The sequence below is a fragment of the Manduca sexta genome, unplaced genomic scaffold (genome assembly GCF_014839805.1).
Source record: "Manduca sexta isolate Smith_Timp_Sample1 unplaced genomic scaffold, JHU_Msex_v1.0 HiC_scaffold_1217, whole genome shotgun sequence".
NCBI lineage: Eukaryota > Metazoa > Arthropoda > Insecta > Lepidoptera > Sphingidae > Manduca > Manduca sexta.
Genome location: NW_023592060.1, coordinates 1 through 11908, shown reverse-complemented (window position 1 = coordinate 11908; position 11908 = coordinate 1). Strand labels below are relative to the sequence as shown.

The following is an 11908-nucleotide window of genomic DNA, read 5'->3' as shown; positions in this document are numbered from 1 at the left end:
ATAGCTTAAGGTCCATTATTCATACATTTTGTTTCACCTTTAATAAATTTAATACGACGAAATTTTAAAGGCCGAAATATCCATGCATATTAATTATTTTTACGTTTTTCTTTCAACTGCGAGAACTAATCACTAACTAGACGTGAATTTAAATTCTTTACTTGTCAATACTTGTTTAGTTACCCAGATTAAAGGTGAAACAAAATTTATGAAAAATGGACCTTAAGCTATAACCTTAACCGGATATACACAGGCTGATCCCGGAACGCGACGCACTTACGTGGGCCACTATCGCGGGTTTTAACATTTTGTGTATGGTGGTCGCTATTCGGACGAATATAAAATTTATCCTACCACCAACAATGGTTGGTGATATTGTATATGCCTATAGTTATATCCAGAATCCCTAACACAAATATTTAAAGCTATAACAACATTTAAGTGAACATTCACTGTTAAAATCTTTAGTAATTTATGAAACCGAAGTATAGAGCAAAATGTACGTGCTATGTTTACAAGAGCCGACACCTTAACGAATTATAAGCGATTCCTATTCTCGAAATCACGAGGAAATCGCGCTGTTTATTATAAACAATCACCGCTATGACCTTTGTTATTCATGCAATCCTACAAAATATCACATTTTTCAAAACTCAACAATTGAGTTTTCCGCGATGATAACAAACTTAATGTGTATACTCACTCGACTTGTGTCCGTGCTCGATTCGATGGAGGGCGAATTGCCCGCGTGTCCGTGACTCGAGACATGCACGCCCTGTAACATAAATAACCAAGTAAGATCCGACTTTATTATGTATGGAACCACAAATTTATGGCCACAGGTGCCCCTTTTAAATTTCCAAGAAAACGGCATATATACTTAACCCTTTAACAATACAGCACTTAAATAAAACAAAGTAAGAAATTTTCCCGTAACCATGATCTATGGTAATAAATCCGGGATATTTTTCTTTATTGCTTATAATGATGAGACGAACTTGCTGTTCGCCTGATGGTAAGCGATACGACCGCTCATAAACAGTAGAAATACCAACCAACACCTTGAATTACAAAGTATTGTTTGGTATACCACTACGCCCGCCATCCTGAGACATGAGATGATAAGTCTTATTAGGTCCTGTAGTTACACTGTCTACACTGACTTAGTTAGCGAAAAGGATCTAGGCCTATTTGCATCCATTAACTATACAAATTGTCACTTAAGTTAAGTAAAGAACAAATATACCAAAACGAGGTACAATTTAAATTATTTACTAAATACAAAATAAATATTTAATGTATATATAGGTACTATAATATGAAGCCGAAAACTTTGTTCGTTTTAACGCGCTATTCTCAGGAACTACACGTTCGAATTGAAAAAATATTTTAGTGTTCGATAACCCCTTTATCTAGGAAGGCTAAAGGCTATTATAACATCACTATGACTATGACCTGTGACCAATACGAGTGGAGCATCAATGAAAAACATTGCACAAACGGGAAAATTCATGATTTTTTTTCCGTAGCGTGCGCTGTGTAAACAGTTAAAGAACCTACTGCAACAATAATGTAAGACGGAATTGTTCCTCTAAAACGATCTTGTCAATATGATATTGTACTCAATTTTAAAATTATTTTTATCTACCGGCGTAAACTGCATGAGTTAATAAACCAGTCTAATCCCGGCACACGTGTTTGATTCCTGTGTCCATTTAATATGGCGGAGAAGGTAGGATTTAAAAACAGATCTAAGACATATATTTTAAAACAATGTACCCCGCCGCATCTGTCTGCCTGTCTTTACGCTATAAACTCAAAAACTACCCTACTAAGTACGACAAAATTTGTTATGAAGATAGTTTGAGACCTTGGGAATGACATAGGCTATTTTGTATAGCGGGACTTTTATCCCGGAAAACTGTATCACGCAGGCGTAGCCGCGAGCAAAAGCTAGTATAAACATAACAACACTGATTGGAAAAAGATTAAGTAAGTATCTTGCTTGTCTGTATAAAGCTTAGTTATTTTTCGATTTTAGTGATTTTTGGAGTAGGTTTTAATAATTGTGATAATTTGTACGTACATTAACTGCAAAATATTAAACAAATAGCTAATAAAGTCAGCCTATTACTACAAGGTCGCCTACATAATTCGTATCTAACCTGAAAAGTAAACATGATGTCACAACATGTTTATCATTAATAATGGTACTTATATACCTCCTAAATATGGACCACTCGTTCGCGGTTAATGATACTGTCACTCGATGAAGCGATAACATACAATTTATCGATTATTTAATGAAAGTTTAGTCATCGCGGGCCGTATAATAAGTTTTGCATACAATGAATTCAAAATCGCTGCTGCCTTTGACATTCATTTACAGTATGGACTCGGGCCAAATTCTTTCCAAACTCAACTCAATAAAAAAAATCTGGAAATTTTAAGACGTATTTTTCAACCACGATACGTCAAATCATTGCAAATGTTTATCGTTATGTGATGGCACGCGGCCTGTCTCTTATTCCACTATATGACTACCCTAGCTCAAAGAAGATCTGCTAATGGTTTAGGTTGATAGCACAATCTAGATTTTTCCACATACTTAGAAAATAAAATACTTGGTAAATGTTATATACCTCCTTTAGACTGTTTGAACCAAGAACATTTCGTCATGACTGAGGCAAAAAAGCTTTAAGATGGCACCTGAATTATGGATAGACACAATGATTTGTGTAGTAGATATTTCAATAGGTTAGTCACTGTACAAAGTAAGCTATGTACAGTGACTGACCCTGGAATGCGAAATCGAACTGTTTTAACGAAATGGAGGCAAACGCAAAACCGGTACAATTATGGCGACATCGAGAGATACGACATGTCCCGTTGATCATTTTATTTGGTCCACACTGTATTACCTTGCAGCCCCAGTATAAAAACGTTTCTTTTTTTAAGCTAGCTAACTTATACATTTGCGTCATTTTCTAGACAACAAAATGAATACGTCAATCCATTATATAAATCACGTAACTTGATTATAAATTCAAGGAAAACAAACAATAAATACCTGATCGATGAGTACAACCGGTAGGGGTATCGAACTGCAGGTACCGTCGGCTTTCACCGTGCTGTGTTTATTGCCATTTTCTGAAAAAAAAAACGTAGACATTAATTGTCTATAGGAAAAAAAACACTCCAGATTGAAGAAAAAATATTGATAAATAAATTTTATCGTCCCATTTATTTTCATGAAAAAAACAAAAGTAATAATGAAATAACTAGGCATATGTACTTGCGTATCAAACAATACTATGAGGACGAACAGTAGTCCTGAACACATCGTAACAGCAATTTCAATGTTTTCTTTGGCCTAGTTCAGTTTTATTTATGTAACAGCCAACTGAAGTAAAGCTGTACCTCTATCACAGCGTCTCGGTCTCTCCTATGCCTACGCAATACGAAAGTTTTCATGCCGAAAGCAATGAGAAACAGGCTTTTTATCATAGCATTACTCTGTACTTAGTTTAATAGCGTTTGTAAATACGGGCGTTAATTGTGTACATATAATAGATATTATAATTTAATCATTAAAATATTTAAATAATAAGTAACAATTTTGAGATACTGTTGAGCCCAAAGATGACGCGGCGCTCGTAGGTACGTACAAGCAGAACCGCACTTAGGGAAGTACTGGGGGGCTTATTCGTGACACTCCTCCTTGGCACCAGGCCCTAGGGAGGGCGCCAAAAGCTTTGGGTGCGTGCAAAAAGCTCTAACAGAAACACGTCGTTATAAACCTAATACTTTTTTCTACAAAAACATAATCCCAAAAAAAGGTCGTCATAAAAAGGGGGGCACCCGAAAAGCTAAGACCGGCTCTATGTACACAACAAATATATAATAAAAATATTGTCAAAACAACCTAATGCTTTATCGATGCTATTTAATTTAATGTCTTATTCAGAGTAATAGTTTATAGGGTTATCTAAAAGCAAATAACTTTTGGTAGTCTAATTCTTGTAATCAAAACACAATCCGGATTTTCCTATTATTATTTCCTTCATAATGACGTATGCATCAGAAACAATTTCAAGGTATGACATAGGAATAAAAATATGCTAAAAAATATATTTAAGACATCTCTGGTTGATACTGATTCGCTAATCGTCACAAAACACCGAGCAAAAAGCAATTACCTAAATAGTTACCGCCTACAACATAGCACAGTAACTTCGTGACACAAAAAAGGCCAACATCTCCATAAAACTGTAAAACAATGATGCCAAAAAACTTATAAAATAAAAAGTATAACTATAAATGTTACACAAGTTACGTTTACTCTATGAGGCAGTAAGCGTACCTCTTTAGCTTAAGAGAAAAATCAATTTAAATAATTAGAATAGTAGTTACAATGTCCTCCCGTACATACTCCCTGTACTAAAATTAGTTTTGACCTAATAAGCGATTATTTGTTACGTTTTTCCTAATTTTTTTTATTTGTATAAATCAAAATTATGTTTTGTCATACTTCACTTTTACTAAAAAAATTCTACAGGGTAATTTTTACATTCAAGTTAGTAAATGAAACCACATTTCTGTTGTTACCCGTGTTAACATTGTGCCAAAAGTTATGCAACGATTTTCACCCAAAATAACAGTTTTAGTTTTCTAATATATTTTTAGACCATTTTGTAGTTTTAAGTTTAGTGGGAATATGTTGTGTTTAAATGTCTATCAGACTTAAAGTATGATGTTGCCGCTCTGACAACTTTTTTTCGTGCAGTAGTAGTAGCCTTTTGGGATGTAATATAAAAATAACTTTTTTATTAATTTTTGTTCCAAATCTACACTTACTTCTTTATATAATCTACACTTTATTTTACATAATATTGAGAATAATTTATGATATCGTGTTATTTTCAAGAAGATAAGTAAATGGTTTCATTTATTAAGGCATTTTCATAATGGCCCTGTATATGACAATACAAACAATTTTTCTAACATGTAAACTTTTAATTTTAAATAAATGTACAAAAAAAGCATACCGTTACTTCCATTATTCTTGCTGTTTGTAATGCCTTTTTTTCTTTCAAGTTTCCTCATCAGTTTCACAAATCTGCTGTCAACCAAAGATGACAGACAGCGTAGAGCAGGCACATGCTCCATGTGGTACAACAACAAGAACAATTCTTCAACCTTGTGGTTCAGTTGACCCCAGCGCGTCAGTAACATTTCAGTTGGTGATAAGTCATTTTTACGGGCGGTTTGTTTTAATTCCTAATTAAAAAAATAATAATAACATAAAATAAAAGTGAAAACAAAATATAAAAAAAATATATATTATTTTTTTAAATCACTAGACATGTAGATTTAAGATAAAAGAAATCATTAGAATGGCAGGGTAAGTATTATGTTGTTCGGCCATTAAGTTATCATTGTATTCGCCTCTATAGGATTTGGGCTTTGACTTTATAAATACTTAGTTAATATTAAAAAATATTGTCAAAATCGAGGGTTCTTTTATCAAAATGTATTATTAAGGAACAAAGTGAAACCAATAAATAAATTCTTTGACAAAGCCATGACTCAAGGCTTTATTGGTCCAGCAAGAAAGTTTCCTTAATGTAACCTGAAACAATTTTGCCTTTCATATAGTTTGTCTAGTTTAAATACATACATATACTGCGTATAAATTCTAATATGTTATGATAAACCATACTATGTTAAGAATTCCACTTAAATGTGGATTCATAACTTGCAGGAAATATAAAATTTAATTGTAATAGTTCAATGAATTGTTTGTCATTAGCTATTTCTGCTATATTTTAATGTATTATCCAATATTTTTTTATACTAATAAACAAGTAGATATACCATTGGAATACTGAAGATGTGAAATTTTTCTATTTGGAATATTTGCATACACCATGTGTAAATTACCTGTCCTTATGTGTTCTTGCAGATTTACATTTATTTCACATGAAATGATAATGTCAAAATATCACTGGAATCATCATGACTAACTAACAGGAAAATCTTCAGAATATAAATTAAATTATACAGGTTCGATGTTGTTTCTTTATATTGTATAATTTATAACTAAAGTCATGAATTCTGTTCATTCTATGAGGTAATAGAGTTTTATATTACATCTAAAATGTTAATTCACCTGGTCTAGTGTTACCCCCTTATTCATAGACGTTTTTTATCTAAGGACGGAGTAAAGCTGTGATAATAAGTCTGTTTCTCAGTGCTGACGGCATGGCAGCCTTCGCAGGGCGTAGATATTGTTGTGATTGGCTAATATTGTTGTATCTCAATATAAGCCAATCACAACGGCTCTATGTCTGATTCCCAGTGGCATTGGGCACTGAGAAACAGACTTGTTATCACAGCTTTACTCCATCCTTAGATAAAAACGTCTATGAATAAGGGGGTTAGTCTATATGTACTGGTGCTTGTGGACTCCTGTATTCAATTCGCAAATTGGACAACCTATTTTGTGTGTAATTTCAACATAATTTTGTAAGATTGGTTTCCTCAGGAATGATTTATCATCCAAGCAGCTGATTAGAAAACTTAAGCCAAAATCCGTTCTGGTAAATGGAATGTGTATGGATGTTCACCCCATAGGAGTGGGCTTAGTGCAAATGAAATGCGAATAACAATTACAATAAAACATAGTCAATTCAATGTAAAATAAAATCTAGCAAATTTAAACATACTATGAGGAAAATAAGATTAAAAAATGTGATAAACTAAAAAAAGATGCCCTGACATGGTCACAGAGTATACAATAATGCATTAGTAAAGAAGTTTTATGCAAAAAGATTCATTTAGTGTGTCTTATCCCATTATATGGGATAAATATTGAGATTTTATACAAAATATACAAAGATACAATTTCTAAGATTGTTACAAATATAAAACAAGTTTAAAAGCTCAATCTAAATAGGGAAGAATAAGTAAATTTTTATTTTAATCTAAGGTATGACTAACATGAGGCCAGGACCATAAATAACATACATTAACATACCTACATATTCAAATGTATGTTGTTACATCATGTACACACATCTATCCTGCATAACAGTCTTTACAACAGGCAGTAAAGGATATTATTATCTACAAAGAAATATAATGAATTATTTATGTTATTTATGTTATTTTAAAGATATTTCGAAACATATTTTCTTGGCACACAATTCATGGCATAGATCAGATGTCTATTTGCAGTCAATGAACTTAGGTCACGGAGTAATATTTATTTACAATTTATATGTAGGTATAATCGATTCTTGCTAGGACCTTACCTCATAAAGGTAGATTAAATATACACAATTTATGTTAAAGACAACGTTTCGACCTGGGAAATACCAAAAACGTTGTTTGTGTGAAACTCGTGATTGGGAAAATCCCAAGACCGAAACATCAGTAATGAAAGAATACATACGATTACATCCAGCGGTGAATATTTCATATGATTGCCTGCCAGCTCTTCCCAATAGTCAGAGTGGTCTAATATTCTGCACAGCTCTCTGTTTATCTCAAATGGTAATTGATATATGTACATTTTTCAAATTAGTTTTACGTATTTACACTCATTAGAAGTACACATCAATACCCAAATAAGTTTTACATATAAACGAGTAAAATTGCGACTGACAAGTCTTGTCACTTGAGTCTTGCTTGACAGAACACTGACCAGTGACCAGTGACCACAGAGCTGCAGCGCATATAAATTACAGTGACAATGACGGCCTGAGGATAGTGCTGCCAGCGGATATCTACAATGAATTTACTTATGTGTCTAAAATTAGTACCTACACGGTATATCTTGCGGTAAATAAAAATAATAAGAATACGTAGTAATAATTCAATTGTTACTTTCACTTATGAAATTATAATTCTTGGAAGCATTCTCGTATTGTTAGTTTGAAGAACATAGTAGGGAATTGTCTACTGGCTTCAGCTATGGCCTACATTATTATATTATACTAATGTCTAATGTGTCAGGGTAACGAGTAGGGCCTCGCAGAGATTAAGGAAATATATGAGTTTGATACGCTGTACTTTAAATTACAAAGCCCTCTTTGTAATTAGTAGTAGATGAGGTTGTTTAGATCATCAAATTTATCTCGTTTTTCGACTCTTTCTTGTGGGATTTACTCTATTTTAGAATATACACAAAGTTTTTGAAAACAATAATATCTTCAAGAAAATATTCAACGAGAAATCTCATCATTGCTTCGCTAAAATGTAGTTCAGATTGGAAGTATACGCCTTAAAAATTGTTCAAATAATATTTGTATATTGTTCAAAACAAACGCTGATCTTTTTTATTTTTCAGAGTCGAATCTTTGAGGGCTTAATCAACAAAGAGTTTTTGTGTGTATTCTAAATACATTCATAATTATTAATAATGATTTAATATTAATTATTGATCACCGGTGTTATGTTTTCATTTTCCAAATTATTGTATAATAAACTATAGTTGTATTTCATCAGTTATACAGTTTTTATATTTTGTTACAGAGTCTGGTAGCCCTGACAAAGAAATGTCAATGCTAATTTTATTAAATGTCAATTGACTTTGAAGTATTCGTTAAAAATTGGTTCAAAATAATATAATAACCATATTTAATATTTGAGTGTTAATTTATTTTAGAAAATATGTACCTACCATCATTTAAATTAAAATACGATCATTTTATAATTTTCAACAAAAACAGTCCCTTCCTAACTCGTAAACTCTTTCGTCACCAGCCATCTAGCCATAGTAGCACAATATTAACAGATACAAAACAAGTTTTTACTTTAAGCGTATAGATGGAGTTAAAATAACACACGTATAATGGAGTTTTATGTCTGCACCAAAATAGTTATAAAAATGAATTCAACTTACCGTAACCTGTATCAAATATTACAAAACAAATAAGCTACTTACTGTTGGTACTTACTATTCAGCAAGTATTTTTTATTATATTAAAAAGACGCCTGCCTAATCACTAATGTATACATAGGTATGCCTAGGCAAATGAATAACATCATTAAAAATAAGTAGGTATCTATTATCTAACTATAGCAACATTCATTCGAACATTTTGTTTATAATCAGGCCAGCAATTCAGTGAAGAGTAGGTCGGTACCTGCTATATAATAATATATCTATAGGATCAAAATACCTGCTGCTGCCTAAGATTTAATTTAAAACTAAGTATATGCAACAATTTCATAAGGTCCTATTTTGTGCCTAGCCAAAATTGGCTAAGTAGTAAATATAGCATTGTTTTAATACTTGAGCGTAATAAATTACACCTTTGAGTGAATAAAAGGAAAGAGAATACTTAACTACTTATAAGTAAATATAGGTTTACTAAACCTAAGTAAAAGTGTTAGTAAAAATCGCTCAGGATAAATAAATAGTTCAGAATTTTCTACAGCAAGGCCCTGATATCATATTTTTTAAGCTAACCTTTTCATGATATATAAATAAAGAATATTATTTATTAACAATAAAATCCATGCAATAAACGCAATAGCAACAAATTGTACACGATTCGCATACAATAATTGTGGTCACAATAAAACCGCGTAAGACTAGAAGCATGTGCCACTTCAAACCTGCAAGGCCTACGTAAATAGAAACTATAATATCAGGTACCTAATAAGTGTGTATATTCAAAGGAGAATATAAGTTTTAAAAGTTAATACAATTTTTTTTAGAATGGGTAGCAATTAAGTCATTATGTATAAGTATATATATTAGGATATAAAGTGGGATTATATAGAAATAGGTGTATTTCTTTTATTTACAAAACCAAAACCTTGCCGACGTCCGTACCGGGCATTTATGGACAGATCCTGTCCATGTATATTGTACAATGAAAGTATGTTCTTGATCAGGGAAGCAACATGGCATCCTCCTGAAAGTTCTTCCTCCGCGATGCCGCCTTGTGACCCGTCTCCTTATGTAGAGATTTCTTTGTACTTCAATCGAAGGATGGTTTAGTAATTAATTGTAGGCTTTGGAGCTGCACGATGGAATCCATTTTCAATAAGTTATGTTAGATGTAACAGCTTTATATTATGTCTGTATCATTTTGAAAAGTTTTAAATTTAACCCTACCTTATTGCTACAGTAGGAACATATTTCATAGTAGTTTAAATACTAGGTTATATCCCCAGATTGTTCACCAAAAATTATATGATTTGTCAGTCTCCCCGTGAACATGAAGGCTGCAGTCTTCGAATTAAAACCGCGATAAAATCCGAAAAATAGTTTAATTTTAATGATTTTTCAGATTTAGCAAAGATTATAATATTTGCTGGATATAATAAATTGTAACAGGGTCGTAATATTGTAATGTTCTAGTCAGTACTTAAAACTATATGACATTATTATGACACCTAATCTATGTATTGTAATGGTTAGGCGAATCGTCATGCTTAAAAAACTTTTCAATAGGTTTTCACCAAATTGTCTCAGAAAACATCTGAGGGCCTTGACGATGCGACGGATACGAGGTTGTCCTAAATAAACTGTAAATTTTATTTATACAATTGTAATAACGTTATAGTTATGTATATGAATGTAATCGATTACAGGAACATTTTGAGTGAAATTTGGGTCATTAGAAGTAAGCATTAACAGTGTAGTTTTATTACACCACTTTGATAACCTCACGATGGATTTAAAATTAGTACATAATATTTAATTGACTGCCTCGGTGGCGCAGTTGTATTACGATACGACTTTAGTGCTTAAGTCTCAGGTTCGATCCCTGGGCCTTTGGGGTTTTTTACTCTGTATCAGCCCGAAGTCAAGAATGTTTTGACCGATATTGCAATAGGCTCGCCCCCTATCACATCATGGGACGGAACCCACATGGCATAAAGTCCTCCTGAGTTGTGCCTCTGCCCACCCGTTCAGGGATAAAAGACGTGAGATTGAATATATTGAAGACGATCTACAGGACATACATAGCTAGTGGTACTGAGATGTGAGTACTTAATGGTATCTAAGTCTTATCGTATATTATAGTCTACCTTTACGCCGAAGAAAAATATGGGTTGCATGTATTGTTAAAGATAGTTAATGTATAAAGACATCTTACTTTTGCAGAAAAAGGAGTGAGCCAAAAAATATAACCCAACCTGCAACGATTTTGTATATGCTAAAAAACGATATCATTAACATAACGTGCAGAAGGTTAGTTGTCAGTTGTAAATACCTTCAAAAGAAAACATACGCTCTTATACTTACTTTTGTAGTAAAAAATGTACTGTATGTGGTATCTGTATCTATATATAATGGTATCTCTTATAAATAAAAAAAATCAGTGTGTTTATTTGGGCAATGTTCGTCCAAAACAGAAACAGAAACTTATTAGGTGTCATGGTCCACAAAATCTAACACCGCTAAAGCGGTTAGCTTTCAACTTAGCCAAACCTTTTGGGAAACGCAATATTTTACCAGTATCTGAATTCTATGCATGTATAATGAACTAACTGTTGCTTGCGACTCCGCCCGTGTGAAAAAGGTTTTTCTGCGATGAATATTTTCCCGGATAAAAGTAGAGTATAACACACAGGAGTAATTATTAGTAAAAAAAAATAAAAATCAGTTTAGAAGTTCAGTTCAGTGTTGAGATTAGTGCGTTCAAACAAACAAATTCTTCAATAGTATAGATTCAGTGCTCACAAGACAATTCCAGGATATTTTTAATGTCTGTAATACCACTATTTAGTGTAATAAAAATTCGGGTGCCACTCTCTAAATAGATTGAATGATTGTGTTTGGAAGTCAGATAAGGCTCAAAGCTTCTAAAATATTTCTAAAATTGTGGGTATTTAATGGCCATGGACGGTCGTATTACAACGGAACATGTTTACTGACACCTAC

At 32.6% G+C, this 11908-nt stretch overlaps 1 protein-coding gene across 2 annotated transcripts; it reads right to left on the bottom strand.

The window, feature by feature from the left end:
- Positions 1 to 631: 631 nt before the first annotated feature.
- Positions 632 to 7719, bottom strand: LOC115453887. Of its 2 annotated transcripts, XM_037445135.1 has the most exons (5): positions 7457 to 7719; positions 7040 to 7128; positions 5049 to 5280; positions 3071 to 3150; positions 632 to 775 (listed from the first exon to the last, which is right to left on the bottom strand). In XM_037445135.1, the coding sequence occupies exons 3-5, from the start codon at positions 5233 to 5235 to the stop codon at positions 647 to 649; spliced, it is 396 nt and encodes a 131-aa protein (XP_037301032.1). In that variant the 5' UTR covers positions 5236 to 5280; positions 7040 to 7128; positions 7457 to 7719; the 3' UTR covers positions 632 to 646. The 2 variants fall into 2 exon arrangements, with proteins under 2 accessions (XP_037301032.1, XP_037301031.1); XM_037445134.1 differs by lacking the exon at positions 7040 to 7128.
- Positions 7720 to 11908: the final 4189 nt, after the last annotated feature.

Coding starts and splice junctions, on each gene's coding strand:
- LOC115453887 (XM_037445134.1), bottom strand. CDS start 7,576: ATGTACATATATCAATTACCATTTGAGATAAACAGAGAGCTGTGCAGA. Junction 5,281..7,456: donor ATTCACCGCTGGATGTAATC/GTATGTATTCTT, acceptor TTTTTTAATTAG/GAATTAAAACAAACCGCCCG. Junction 3,151..5,048: donor CAAGAATAATGGAAGTAACG/GTATGCTTTTTT, acceptor TTTTTTTTTCAG/AAAATGGCAATAAACACAGC.